Source organism: Heterocephalus glaber, unplaced genomic scaffold (genome assembly GCF_053883595.1).
Source record: "Heterocephalus glaber isolate CG9 unplaced genomic scaffold, H.glaber_assembly_v1.0 deba00001687, whole genome shotgun sequence".
Classification (NCBI taxonomy): Eukaryota; Metazoa; Chordata; class Mammalia; order Rodentia; family Bathyergidae; genus Heterocephalus; species Heterocephalus glaber.
In genome coordinates, this window is record NW_028258412.1 from 1,208,137 (window position 1) to 1,223,616 (window position 15,480).

The window sequence follows — 15,480 nt, forward strand, 5'->3', positions numbered from 1 at the left end:
GTGCTTACGAGGCAGGAGCCAGAACCACTGAGCTAAATCCCTGGCCCAGAAGCTTTGGATTTTTTTTTTTTGGTATCGGGGATCGAACTCGGGTCCTTGCACTTGCGAGGCAGGCGATGGAACCACTGGGCTAAATCCCCAGCCCAAGCTTTGGATTTTTAAAAGTCACATTATTATCAGATAAGGTTGGAGTCGTTCCCCCAAGGAGGAGATGGGGAGGGACCTCAATGCAGCCTGCTAGGTAGGTTCTTGACTCTGGGTAGAGAAAAAGAAATTTTAAGGATGCCTTAGTGAGAGGCACAGAAAGATTTATTAGGCAGAATTAAAGGAGTACACACTCACCTGGGCATGCACATCTATAATTCCAGCATTATTCTAAGCATGCCACCATACCCAGCCAGGTTTATGGTATCTTTAGGGGATTTGAGTGTAATGGGCCTGGAAGAAAAAGATAAAAAAAACAAGCTTAGGCAGCATAAACAACCCTAGGGAGTGAAGATATGGATAACTTTGGGTAACTATTCTAAAGTTGCATTTTTCTTAAAAGTACATTTTTTAAATTATGGTTCTTCTTGTCCCTTTTCTACATATCTTTATTCTACCTCAGAACCAGTGTTTTATGTCTAATAAGTTGTTTTATTTCATGGAAATGATCTGAAATTGACTCTATCTCCTAGATTAACCTACAGGTTCTCCTACCACCTGTGTTAATGGCCTCCACAGGCTGTGACTAGAGACTGAGATTACCCAGAAATAGGACAGTGTTTTCTTGTAAACAAACTCTAGGCTGGGGCTAGGGTCTGGGGTGATTGTGTTCCAGGTGTGTCAAATTATTTGGGCTGCGCCTTTGGCTCAAGAAGAATAACACAGATGTTGTTGGTGCTGACGATTTTATAGGCAAGAAGAGAATCTGAGCTGATGCAGTTCATTTAGCAAGCAAAAGATAGGTAACCAAAATGTAGACATCACAGTGCTACAGGATCCCAGCTGAATAGCGGGGAACCTTCATGACTGCTTCCCATTGCCTGTGGCCTCCAGAGTAGGTGCTGCCTTCCTCCCTGCTGCTCCCCAGGGTTTGGCCAGTGGTGTCTTGGGAATACATGTACTTTGTCTTCGATTTTGTTTTTTTGTTTTTTGTTCTTGTTACTGTTTTTGGTACCCGGGGAACAAACTCAGGACCTTGCACTTGTGAGGCAGGCACAGTGCCACTGAGCTAAATCCCCGGCCCATGTACTTTGTCTTTGAGTGAAGACATTTGTGGGTGTTTAGTACTGTCACAGACACTAAAGGTACTAATGATAGCATCTTTACAAACAAAATGGAGTGTAGAGTTTGGGCCCTTCCGTGGGCTAGTGGGAAAGATGCGATGCACCCTGGCTGTGAAGTGTCCTGCCATCTGTGAAGCAGAACTGGGAGATGCATGCCTTGTGATGGGGGCTGCAGTCAGCATAATCTGCAGGGTGAAGAAAGGGGTCACAGCTTCACCTGTGCAAGTCCACAGCATGTTCTGGCATGTCCAGGTACTTGCATGTGCATGCACCCAGAAAAAAAGGGGGCAGGAAGGTATGTACCTAAGTGCCGGCCCCACTTCTTTGTCAGGGAGGTAACTGAGACAGTGCATGTTCTTCTCTGCCTGCCCATGTCCCATGTTTTGTACAATAAACAGATTTCTCTTAAAGACTGTTATTTTAATAAATACAGAGGCTGAGTTGTAGAAAACAGAACGAGTATGTGCTTTCTCAACTTGCCTAGGCAGTAGCTGCCATGTCTTGCCTTCCTCCTGAGGTGACTCCTTCAGCCCCCCATCTCTTCTTCTGTCCCTTCTAGGAGGAGTTACCCACCTCTGGCCAAACTCCCTGAGCCTCCAATGAAGCAGGTTAATTTATTCAGCAACATTATATTGTCTCAGTCTTCCATTTGTTAGTTGATGGGCACAGAGTGTTTTTCTGGGGCCATAAAAAAATCTTGAAATCAGAGAAGTGTGATGCAACATTATGAATACATTAAAGGACACTGAATTTTAGACTTTCAAATAATTATGTAGGTTATGTGAATTTTATGCCAGTTTAAAACCTTTCCCCCCAATTGTTACAAAACCTAAAAACTTGCCTAAATAACTAGGATATTTGGATATCTATGATAGTTGGGGCATTTTAGTTTTGTTTACTCCCCTTTTCTTGCCAGTTAGTGTAGTGACTGATGATTGGCTTGGTGATTGTTGTGGTATGCCTAAGTAGTAGCACTTGGCACAAGACTGGCATAGTATAAAAGCTCTTTCAGGGCTGGGGATTTAGCTCAGTGGTTGTGCTGCCTGTCCCACAAGCGAAAGGGCCCGAATTCGATCCTCAGTACCAAAAATGTCCATGTCTTCTGCACCACCATGCCCTGCTGTATAGTTCTTAAGTATTGTTAAATCTTTATTTAGTGTTTAAATTACAGAATGTTGAAGCCAGGCATGGTGGCACACATCTGTAATTCCAGCACTCGAAAGTCTGAAGCAGGAGGAAAACCATGAGTTCAAGGCCAGCCTGGGCTACATAGTGAGTTCAAGGCCAGCCTAAACTGCATAGCAAAACCCTGCCGCCACCCACACACACACACACACACACACAAAATGAGAGAGAGAGAGAATTATGGAATGTTAGGAGAAGAGTAAGCATCACCCAAAGAAAAACTTTGACTTCTATTCTGGGGAGGGAGTTAGTTTGTTTCCACAGGATAGTTGTAATGTGTTAGATGTAATTATGACCTTGCTATTATATTTGGAGATTAAGTATGGTTTAAGGAGGTGTGTCTGGTTGTCAAGTTGACAAGGGGTGGATTGTGATTGTTAATTGTGATATGTGAACTGGATTTGAGTAAAAGCTTTGTACCTGATTAGTAAAGCTTTGGATGTGTCTGTGGATGATTGACATGTAGACTGAGAAGGGGAAGACACACACCCAGGATGTGGGTAGTACCAACCCAAAGGCCTCTAGCCTGGATGGAATAAAGAGGGAAAGAAGGAGGTCTTCCTTTTTCTTCAGAGGAGCTCTGATCTTCACCATTGCCTTTGGAAGTTCATCTTCAGTTCCTTCAGCTTCCAGTGCAGACTCTTCAGTCTTCCAACACAGACTTTTCGGCTCTCCACTTGGACTCACAAGGGACTCTGCAGTGAGCTCCACGCCTTCGACTTTCAACTGGATCTTCCAGCTCTCCAGCACACAGATGGCCATTTTGCATTCTTCCACCCATGATCTCGCAGGCGGCCATTGTAAGCCTACCTAGTAAATCCTCTATATAATCATACATATATAAAATATTAAATCTGTTCCTCTAGTGAACCCTGACTAACTCATGCAGTAGGTCAGAGAATTTTTTTTACAGACAAGTCCAAGACAGAAGGGCAGGGGGTGACTAGAGTTTGTATGATCCAGCTTGGAGAAAAAAAATTATGGTTTTGAGGCCAGCCTGAGTTACATAGTGAGTTCAAGGCAAGCCTGAACTACACAGCGAAATCCTGTCCCCTGCCTTGGGGAGGGTGTTATAAGACAGGAACTGTGAACAAAAATGTAAGTGGGCTGGGGATTTAACTAAGTGGTGCCAGGCCTGCCTCAAAAGCACAAGGTCCTGAGTTTGATCCCAAGTACTGGAAAAAAAAGAGGCACACATTTTAGGACTATGGACGTAGCTCAGTGACACTGCACCTGTCTGGCAAGTGCAAGGTCCTGAGTTTGATTCCCAGTACCAAAAATAAATGTGAGTGAGGGCCAGGGATTTAGCTCAGTGGTTTCGCCGCCTGCTGTGCAAGTGCAAGGACCTGAGTTCGATCCCCAGTACCAAAAAAAAAAAAATGTGATTGAGGTATATATAATATAAATATATTATTCTTGAGATAAATTTCTAAAAACTTGTTTTGTGTTTTCTTACAAAGCTATTTGTCATTAATGTCCTGAATAATTTCTGCTTTGCCTTCCCAAAGGACAAATTTAAGTTTTAGAATATCAAAAATTACTTTAGAGCTTTACACATAAGATACATCCTGTTTTAGTTTTGCATATCTTCACCAGAGGCCACTCAATTGATGCATAGTCTGCATCCATCACACACCTGAGCTTCTTCTTTCATCATCTGGGAGAAGAAGGAGGCTCAAAGAAGTCAGAGTGAGCTTAGCTGTGTTCCCTGGGTGATAGGAGGCCTGGCTGCCTCCAGTAGCAACACACCTGCTTTTCTTGACCTCTGCCTACATGCCAGTCAGGTAGGACTTGACTGCTTTTCTCTCTTACCATCTTTTAACTCTGGGTGCAGACTGCTGTTACCCACATTTTACATATGTTTGCTGTGTTCTGAGACCCGCCCTTGGCTAAAAAAGAGGCAGAGCTGAGGCTAGGCCTGCTAATGCAGGATTTGCTGGCCTCACTCAACCTTCTTTTCCACCTAGCAAATGGCAGGAAATGGGAGGTTGGTCAGTCCTGGATGCTGAGTGAAGACGTTTGTTGGATCTCACCAGTCAACATTTATACAGAAATGCTGTTTTTACATGGCTCAAGCATGTAAGTAACAGTGAGTTTCACCGAGGCCACCCCCCCCACCCCCCGCGCCGCCATTTTTAAAAATTTCTCCTTAAAAAAAACAATAGGGGCTGGGGATTTAGCTCAGCGGTTTCACTGCTTGCTGCGCAAGCACAAGGACCCAAGTTCGATCCCTAGCATCAAAAAAAAAACCAAAAACCAAAAAAACAATAGGGCTGGGGATTTAGGTCAGTGGTGTTGTGCCTGCCTCACAAACACAAGGTCCTGAGTTCCATCCCTGGGTCCAAAACAACAGTGTTTTCTCATTAGCTCATTGGTAACACAGAGTTGGCTCTTAATTTTAGTATATGTGCTGCCAAAGTGAGCACCTGAGTTGGCTCTTAAGTAGAGCAGTTCAAGGCATGTATTTGTAGATAGGACTAACTTCTAGTGTTGTGAAAAATTTCATGTCCCCTAAAGAAGGTCTTAGGTTTATTGGAGCAAAAATCCTGATTTACCCTGCCTTTCCTACGTGGTGCAGGTTTTCCCTCCACCCACATGGCCTGGACTTTTCCCAAGAATTCCCACTCTTGCTGACCCTGAGTCTTTCCCTTTCTAACTCCCAACCAGCCTGCCCACAGATTCATCTTCAGGCAGAGTTCCACCTGCTCAGGAGGTGGTTCAGGCCTTGGCAGGTGGCCTCAGCAGCTGCTCAGCCAGACTGCCTGCTGGCAGCCTCCCAGCTTGCACTGTGCTTTCCCTTCCAATCTGCCATCCTTATATTTAGTCCTTTCTTCCCAGAAGGCTTCTCCCTCCCCTCACTGTTCCCCAATTTTCTATTCTATTCTGTTTTGGTTTTTTTTTTTTGGTACCAGGGATTAAATTTAGGACCTTGGGATTGTGAGGCAGGTGGGAGAACCACTGAGCTAAATCCCCAGCCCTAATTTTCTATTCTTTAAAACTCTTATTCCATGCAGGTCTAGAACCTGAGAGAGTATGGAGACCTGGTGGGTGGTAGGTAGCCTTGCCTCCCGGCAGAGGAGCTCTATGTAAATGGAGAGTGCCCAATTAGGTTGGGATGTGAGAAGGTGGGCTGTGGTATAGAGGCTGACAAGAGTCTGCTGGGCACCCTTCAAAACTTTGTTTACCTTGGGTTGGGTGTAACCCACAAGAGCCAGAATACAAGAAAAAAAGTATAGCCAGGCATGGTGCCACATTCCTATAATCTCAGCACTCGGGAGGATGAGGCAGGAGGATTGCTGTGAGTTTGAGGCCAGCCTGTGCTACATAGTAAGTTCAAGGCCAGCCAGGATTACATAGCAAGACCCTGTCTCAACAAAGGAAGGCAATACAGCGTGACAGGCTTCCCCAGCTCTGGAGGTGGACAGGGCTGAAGGTTCTTTCTGGGGCCCTCACAGTGTTCAGGCATCAAGGGCTAGAGCTTTGAGTATCGTAGGGGTCAGGATCTAGGGCATTGTCCTGAGTCTGCCTGACAGCCAGTGACCAGCTCAGTGCCCTAGGATTCAGCTGTTGAGCTGGGTACCGATCCACCCTAGAGAGACAAAGCTGCCCAGGACTTGAAGAACAAGCCTCTTCTTTGACCTGAGCACTCAGTGTATTCTGGATTAGGTCGTTCTTTAGATCTATATTGTTCTTTTCATAGCTTCAGAAGAGAAATATTGCTTCCCTCCTCCCCGAATCTGATAAAGGACTGTTATCCAGAGTATACGAAGAACTTATAACTCTGTAGTAAGAAAACAGGATCACTGAGAAGAGTAGAACATGCTGGAAGTCAGTGAGGCGGAGCTGGGATTTTGTGGATCAAGATCCTAGCACCAAAGCTGGATCTGGAAGAGATGAAACAGAAGATACATAGAGATATGATCTCCATACGGAACTTCCTCATATAGGAGGCCTTCCTTTAGTTTTGAAGAAAGTGGGCAGTTGTGGCACTTGGGAGGCTGAGGCAGGGGAATCTTGAGTTCAACGACAGCCTGGGCTACATAGACCCTGTCTCAAAAAACGAAGAAAACAAAAAGAAAAAAATAAATGGACAGCACATGAAGATTGGGCATCACGTGTGAGTGCACCATATGAAGAACTCACTTAACAGTTTTTCCTACTGTCTGCAAATAAATAGACCCAGAAAGATATAAGAGATTCTTTAACTGAATGAGCATAAAAAATTTTGCTTATTAAAAACAAATTTAGGGGCCGGGGATTTAGCTCAGTGTTTCCACTGCCTGGCTCACAAGTGCAAGGTCCTGAGGTACAAAAACAAAAACACACAAAAACTCCCAAATTTAGGCCTGTAACCCCAGCATTTAGGAGGCTGAGGCAAGAAGGTTATTGCACGTTCAAGACCAGCCAGCACTACATAGTGAGTTCAAGGCCAGCCTGAACTACATGTGGAGATTATGCCTCCAAAAAAAAAACAACACGAATTTAGGGTCCAGGGATGTAGCTCAGTGGCTCCGTGCTTGCCTGGCAAGTGCAAGGTCCTGAGTTCGATTCCCCATACCAGGAGAAAAACTTGGCTGTGGTGACTGACCTTCATAACTAAAATATAAAACTTTTTGGGAAGTATGAAAAGACGTGGTTATAGTGCACCCTTGTGCCTGTGATGTTTGTCCTCTATGAATGTTGATATAATTGTAAATTGTATCAAATTCCATTTTTTTTCTTTCCTTTTTCCCCCCTAATATTGGAGATTGAACCCAGGGTCTTTGTACTGTGCTGCATCCCAGCCCTTTTTAAATTTTTTTATTATAAGACAGGGTCTTGATAAGTTGCCCAGGCTCAGTTTGAACTTGGCAGTCCTCCTGCCTCAGCCTCCCAAAATGCCAGGATTACAGGTGTGTGCCACTATATTTGGCTTCAGTTTTTTGTTGTTGCAGTTGATTTGTTTGTTTGTTTTGGAGACAGGATCTCACTGTGTAGTCTAGACTTGAGAGCTGCAGTCCCTTGAACTCACTATGTAGCCCAGGCTGGCCTCACTCACGGCACTTCTGCCTCAGCCTCCTGAGTGCTGGGATTATAGGAGTGTACCACCACACCCAGCTTAATTATAAGGAAATAATGTGGAGGCAGATGATGAGAAACAGGAGCAAAACTAAAAACAAACACAACTTAAACAGCTACCTCACAAATGTTTATTGCCTGTAGTCCCAGCTACTCTGTAGGCTAAGTCAGCAAGATCTCTTGAGCCTAGGATTTCAGAGTCATCCTGGCCTAGACACCATAATGGGATGGTCTCTGAAAACAAAAGACAAAAACCCTAGGTTCAGTACCCAAAAGGACAAATCTAGGTGTCAAGCACAATAGTGTGTCAATAGAGTGCTTCAGATTGAAGCAACAATGAAATACTATTATTCACCCATTAGAGTCATCAATTTGAAACACCAACAACTCCAAATGTTCATAGCATGTGGAATAACAGGAACTTTTCATTAATTGATATGAATGCAAAATGGAACAGCTACGTGGGAAGACAGTTTGGTAGTTTCCTATAAAACTACACATACCCTCACCACATATACAGTCATGTGTGCTCCTTGCTATTTTCCCAGGTGAGTTAAAAACTTAAGTCCACACAGAAGCCTGAATGCAGATGTTGACAGCAGCTGTATTCATAATTACTGAAACATAGAAGAACCCATGATGTCCTTCAGTAGGTAAATGATTAAATAAATTATAGTACAAGCTGGGTGCTATGGATGGTCTAGCCCTATATTCCAGCTACTTTGGAGGCTGAGGCAGGACAGTCACCAAGTTTAAGGCCAGCCTAGCTAATTTACCAAGGCTGGCTCAGAATTTAAAAATAGGGGCAGAGAACTAGCTCAATTTACAGCTCTGGATTCATTTAGCAGTACAGTGAATGAATGAACGAACAAACGAACAAGGAATCCAGACAAATAATATTCAGCACTTTAAAAAGACATGAATTATTAAGTGAAAGAACCCACTCCAAGAAGGTTACTGTCTTAGTTGATCCAGACTACTGTAAAAAAAAATACTCTAGCTTATAGAGCTTAATTTATTTCTTACAATTCTAGAGGCTGGGAAGTTTAAGATCAAGGTACTGAACATACAGTGGGGAGGGCCTGTTTTTTGTTCATAGTGTTGCCTTCTTGCTGTGTCCTCATATGATGAGAGGGACAAGAGAGTCCTCTGGGGACCTCTTTCCTAAAGGCAATAATCTCATAGTGACCTCCTCACCTCTCAGTGGCCCCATGTCCTGATAACCACACTGGCGAGATTAGATGTATGTCTTTTATTTGGGGTTTGAACTCAGGCCCTTACACATCTAATAAGCACAAGCTCTACCACTGAGCTACTCCCACCCTTCATGATTAGGATTTAATGGATGAATTTGGGGAGGACACAAACATTCAGATTATACCAGCTGCACAGTGTATGATCCCAGTTATCCTGTATAACTACACATAACCTATATAATATTTAATACCAGGGGTGAACCTCATCTTAAGCCGTGGACTTCAGGTGATGATGTGTTGGTATAGGCTCATGAATTATAGCAAATTTACCCATTTGATGAAGGTTGTTGATAGTGGGAGAACCTGTGCATGGGGGGACAGGGTATATGGGTTATTTCTGCACTTCCCTCTCAGTTTTACTGTGAACCTAAAGTTGTCCTAAAAAATAAGCCAGTTTTTTAAGAAAGCATAAAGATGTCAGGACTTAATCTCAAGCCTTTCCATAGCTTAACAGATATCTTGCTCTAGAAATACTGGCTGATTTATGGGTTGCCCTACAGGTGACGGGTCTTCAATTGATGTACCACTTGAAATAAACTAACTGTCCTGTGAACAATTAGAACAGTCCTATCTTAGCTGCAGATGTATGAATCACAGTGTGTTCGTTTTCTTCTCTGTTTCCTTCCAGGACAACCCTCCATATGATAAGGGGGCCTTTAGAATCGAAATCAACTTTCCAGCAGAGTACCCATTCAAACCACCGAAGATCACATTTAAAACAAAGATCTATCACCCAAACATTGATGAAAAAGGACAGGTTTGCCTGCCAGTAATTAGTGCTGAGAACTGGAAGCCAGCAACAAAGACCGACCAAGGTAAGGCACTCCTCTGTCAGAGTCTAGAGAAGAGAAATCCTACCTTACCAACTGAAGTTTATACCAAAGTGCTGCTGAGGTCCCACCATCCTGTGGGGATGGCTAGTCCCATTTGAAATATTGACCTATACAGGTACGGAGGAGGCCCTCCCTTGGTTGTTTATACCCCAGTGGGACAAAGACAAGCCCAGAAGTTTGCTGCATGTTGGGGCACTGGTCCCTAAAAGTGGTGAAGGATTGTTGAGCTGCCTCAGAGGGGAACTTAAAGTAGACTTACACAGCACTTGGTACCTGAACTTACACTTGAAAGAAGGGAGGATGGTGAGGGCCTTCCAGCCCAATAGTGGCTCACAGTGGCTGGTTTGAGGGGAAGGAACAAGATCAGTCTTGAGAGAAGCGCTTCCAAATATAACATATAGTTGGCTATAGTGGGCCTAGAACTCCCTGGAATTGGTTGTGGTGTGTGTGTCCATGTGTCTGGGTGAACACACAGATGTGTGTTTTTCTGGGAAAAGTGTTTGATTCAGTATCGATTGCCCTCCCTCTTGTCCCATGGAAGGAGCAAGACTGTCTTGCAGGTTGTATCTAGTTTTTATTAATTTCAGACTTTATTTTGAAATTCTAACCTCACGTTTTAGGAGGCTTTCAGTAAAAAGTAACTGAATTACCCTCTAAACGGCTACTAATCAGATTGAAAAATACTGTAATAATGGAGAGGGTACAAAAAGAGCTTTCTAAATTATATACACAAATGTAATGCATTAAAATAAGTGTTTCTATAAATATGTATATTTTTAAAAGTAACTGCCTCAATGTAAGATCTGTTTAAATTGCAGAGAATGGATGAAACGTATTGGCAAGGCTGCGGGTAGAGCTTTTCAATTACTAAAGTAGTCATTTTTTGGATGAAACCCTGGAAGGTGGAAATTGAAACCCTTTCACAAGAAAAAAATCAAGTCTTACTCCTTGGAAGTAATCAACCATGAAAGGCATCACTGGGCTCAGACAGCTGAGTAGTTGACAGTGCTGATGTTCAATGAGAGAAAAGTCTCCAGTGGGCTTGGCCCTTGTGTAGAAACTGAGGTTTATAACAGCTTGACACCATTCTCTTTGCACATGGCCTGATTTTTTTCTACTCAGGAATTTACTTCTCTGTCACACCTATGGCGACATTTGTTCAGCAGTGTCTTGTTGGTCCTCATTCCCAGGGACTTTGCTGAGTTGTGTCTCTGTTCAACCACCATGTCTGGGAAGAAGTCCTTCTAAGCCAGGCTGCCCAGGAAAGCAGTGCACCTCTCACTGTGGCTACAGAGTCCAGCGTCTCCTCTGAGGTTGTAGGAGCCAGGGCTAGGGAGGCTCATAGGAAATGGTTATAAGCACTTCTCCACGTCATGTGGGAGCTGCCTGCCTAAGAGGACCATGCAGTGTTATTCCTATATTAGCTTCAGATCTAAGTGCATAGCCCACATCCTCCACTTTTTCAAGTTGGGACTGCCCTACACACACACACACACACACACACACACACACACACACACACACACACACACACACACACACACACACACACACACACACACACACATTCATTCTTTTGTAAAACATCCTTGATTTAGTATTTTTTAAGGTAAATATTTTGATACTGGGGATGCGCAGCAAGCGGCAAAACCACTGAGCTAAATCCCCGGCCCTTTTTTTTTTTTTTCTTTTGAGACAAGGTCTTGCTATGTGATTCAAGCCTGCCTTGAACTCACTATGTAATCCAGGCTGGCCTCGAACTCATGGAGCGATCCTCCTGCCTCAGCCTCTGGTGTGCTGATACAGGTGTGCACCACCATGCCCACCCAGCTCAGGATTACTATTTTGTGATTTGGGGCAGCTTAGGATTTCTTCCTAGAAAATTATTCTGTAGATGCTTTGTAGTATGGCCTTAATCCTATCCTCATATACATCAGGAATGTTGTCCCTAGCACTTCACGCCCACTCTGGTGTTTCTGTTATCAATTATGGCATTATAAACCCCCCAAAACTTAGTGGCTTTCTTGGGGGTATAGCTCAGTGGTAGAGCACTTGCCTACCTGTGCAGAGCTCTGGGTATAATTCTCAGCATTGCAAATAAATAAACAAACTTAGTGACTAGCTGGGCCAGGTGGTGCAGGCCTGGGCTAAGGCAGGAGGATTGTAGGTTTCAGCACAACATGGGCAAGTTAATAATTTAGCAAAACTACATCTCAAATAATAAAGTGCTGTGAATGTAGCTCAGTACCAAGGCCCTGGGCTCAAGTCTCCAGTACCACAAATAAACAGCCCTAGTGGCAGTTTTAACTGGCAACAGTTTATTAATGTTTGTTCAGTAGATTGGCTTGGCTTGGCTGGGTGATTGTTCCTGGAGTTCGTGCAGCTGCATTAACCTTTGAGCTCCGCAGAGGTTGGGATGAGCCATTTCATACTGTTTGCATGTGTGGTACCTACTGTTAGCTGGGCATCTCAGTTCTCCTCGTGTCCTCTTTGTGTCCATGAGGCTAAATTGTGCCTCTTCACACCATGAAGGTGAAAGTGGAAACTGCCAGGCCACTTACGGCTCAGATGCAGAACTGATACAGTATCACTCCTCTGGCTGTTAGTCAGGCAAAATTAGACTCAAGCCGACTTTGTGTCTTGACAGGAGGTATGGCAGCTCTGAAGAGAGACGTGCAGGACAAGGAAGGTTTTTACAGAGGCAGATTAGGTAGGCGTCTGAGTCCCTCAGTGGCTCTCCAGCCGTATCCGGGCCCACTTGTCCCAAATGATGGCTCTCCTGGACCATTGTTGCTCTTACTTGCCATGTCCTTGTATTTTTAATGTCCCTGTCTTTATGGTCCTATTTTCTAACTACCGTTCAACAACCACCATCCTTACAGCATCTTTTTAAATGCCTTGCCATTTCTGTATTCATTTTCTAAAGTCATGAAGAAATGTGCCACCCTCTTGCTTTAATCTCCTTCTGGCACTCTTCCAGTCTTCTTAGCATCTGTTCATGATTTTCTGCTGCCCTGTCCTTAGAAGCTTTAGCACTACATTGACAGCTCCTCTCAGATTCAGCCTTGAAGTTCTTTGTCCTCAGTTCACAAATTTAATTACTTCAGCCAGCTACCAGTACAGCCTTCGTTGGTCTTTAGGCCAGCTACATTTCCAGTTCAGGTGCATAGTTACAGGAGATGGTAAGCTGAAAAAAAAATCCTCATATGATTAGACATATATACCTGAGAGAAATGAAACACTTGCACTCAAATGTTCATGGCAGCTTTATCCATAATCAAAAAGGAGAAGCAACCCAAATCCCCATGAGTTGGTAAATGGATAAACTGAATGCGGTATACCCATTCAATGCTGTGAAGAGTTACAGTCTGTCCTCATGGAGAAAAAGAGGCTGCTATGAGAATTGAGGTACCTGTCTAACACCACGTGCCATACACATGAATACACAAGGGTTGCCACATCCAACCCGTGAGAAGCTCCTAGGTTAATGCAGTTACATGAGCATTCCAATGGAACATATATAGTTCAGCTCTAAAAAGGTGTGAAGTACTGATTCATGCTTCAGCATATACAAACTTTGAAATCTATTTATCCATCTGTATCTGTCTTTACTTATTTACATTTTTTGGAGACAGGGTCTCGCTCTGGTGTTAAATTCACTGTGTACCACAGGCTGGCCTTGAACTTGCAGCAATCCTCCTGCCTCATCCTCCTGAGGGCTGGGATTACAGGTGTGCACCACCATGCCTGGCCCAGACCTTGAAAATATTACACTAAATGAAATAACTAGTCACAAATGACCACACATTATATGATTCTATTTGTAGTTGAGCCTTGTTGTTCAGATTTTGTTAATTTGTCTACCTACTAAAAATGTTTGGAATCCCAAAATCAAAATCAATATGATACTTTTGCAACCAATCACAGACATGCACAGAGCAGTGAAAATTTTTTTTCCTCCTTGGTACCAGGGATCAAACTCAAGACCTTGTGCTTGTGAGGCGGGCACAGGCACAGCGCCACTGAGCTAAATTGCTGGCCCAGCACAGTAGCCTATTTTTAATTTTTGGGACAGTGTCTTGCTAAATTGCCCAGTTGATCTTGAAACTTGTGATCCTCCTGCCTGAGCCTGCTGAGTAGCTGGGATTACAGGCATATGTCACTGCACCCAACTTAAGATTTCTGTAAACATATACAAAACATGATTCTAACTGTTGTGAGCAGAGGAGCTGTGATCCAGTATTGGTGATTCAGTGTTCATGGCAAGTCTATAGGACATAATTACTGCAGATAACAAGATTCAGTTATATATGAGATAATCAGAAGAGGCAAGTTTGTACAAACAAATTAGTGATTGTCAGGGTATGGGAAGAAGGGCCAGAATAAGAAGGAATGTCGAGGGGCCAGAGATACAGCTCAGCAGTACAGCACCAGCCTGGCAAGCTTGAGGCCCTGAGTTCGATTCCCGGTACCAAAAAAAAGGAATGTAGAAAGTTTTATTTAGCAACGTTTGGTTCTAGTGGTTGGTTTTTGAGACAGGGTCTCACTAAGTTACTCAGATTAGGCTCAAACTTGCCATCCACTTACCTCAGCCTCCCAGAGTGCTGGGGTTACAAGAATGTGTACAATGCACAACTGTGTGCCCTGTTTTCTAGTAGATACCTTAGTAACAAAACAAGCATTAGTTTAGTGGTTCAATGAGATTTGCTATACAAATATAATCAATAACAAAGCCAGGCATGGTGATGCATGCTTGTGGTCCAGCACTCTGGGAAGATGAGGCAGGAAGATCATAGGTTCAAGCTCAGCCTGGGGTTTTGTTTTTTTTTTAGTACCAGGGATCGAACTCGGGTTCTTGTGCTTGCAAGGCAGGCGGCGTAACTACTGAGCTAAATCCCCGGCCCCTGGCCTGGGCATTTTAATGACTTAACTGTCTTCAAAAGGAAAAGGGGACTGGTGATATAGCGCAGTGCATATAGGTCCTAGGTTCGATCCTCAGTAGTGCTTTTTAAAAAGGAAAGAAAAAAAAGCAGTATTGTTCATCTCTAAGTGGCATGCACTGAAATATATACCATAGGCAGCAAGCCAAAGACACATTTTTAGGGAAGTCCTGAGTGTGTCCTGGGGAAGAGACTGTTCCCTAGGGTGGTCATTCCCCTGCTTGGATGGGATGGGAAGGGAAGGAGGCATTGGTGCTTGTTTTAATTTTATTTTGATTTTGTCTTTTGAGACAGGGTCTCCATACATACTCCAGGCTGGTCTTGAACTTGTGGCAGTCCTCCTGCCTCAGTCTCCGAAGTGCTGGGTTTACAGGATTGTACCACCACGCCCAGCTTATTTCATTTTTGCTTTTTGCCATGCTAGGGATTGAACCTAGAGTCTCATGTACTAGGCAAGTACTCTACCCCTGAGCTACACTGTTGGCCCTATGGTATTTTAATGCTTTTTTTTAACCAAATGGTAAATTCTTTTATTAACAGCCATTATAAACAGATAATACTATTTTTTTTTTACTAATCTTATTTTTTTTTGGTACCGGGGATTGAACTCGGGACCTTGCTCTTGGCAGGTGCCGTTTACTAATCTTATTTTAAAACCAAGAGTGCCACACCAGTGAATATACAGCTTATGAATAACTTTAAGTATTTCCCATTTAAAAGGTAACACACTAGCATACAAACCCTACCCTAAACAAAGAAGCTGGACTGTGGACACATAATTGATGTGTCTAAAATGATGTATGTACAGTACATAATTAATGTTAATTACGTGAGTTGTACGTTTCACCCATTCCCTTCATGCTTCACTTCTCTCCAGAAACTGAATTCTGAACTTCTTCTTCTAAAATTGGTACAATCAAGTTATCCTTGGACATCAAAT

At 43.5% G+C, this 15,480-nt stretch overlaps 1 protein-coding gene across 5 annotated transcripts in view; it reads left to right on the top strand.

The window, feature by feature from the left end:
• Window positions 1-15,480, top strand: part of Ube2l3 (ubiquitin conjugating enzyme E2 L3) — a 53,310-nt gene that overhangs the window by 33,168 nt on the left and 4,662 nt on the right. For 2 of the 5 annotated variants that reach the window (XM_004843307.4, XM_087198345.1), the window contains one exon: window positions 9,396-9,582. In XM_004843307.4, coding sequence (XP_004843364.1) covers window positions 9,396-9,582 — 187 coding nt within the window. Of the gene's footprint in view, window positions 1-3,079; window positions 3,254-9,395; window positions 9,583-10,790; window positions 10,914-14,834; window positions 14,993-15,480 lie in introns of all 5 variants that reach the window. The other 3 variants (XR_015446279.1, XM_087198344.1, XM_087198347.1) reach the window with 3 other exon arrangements.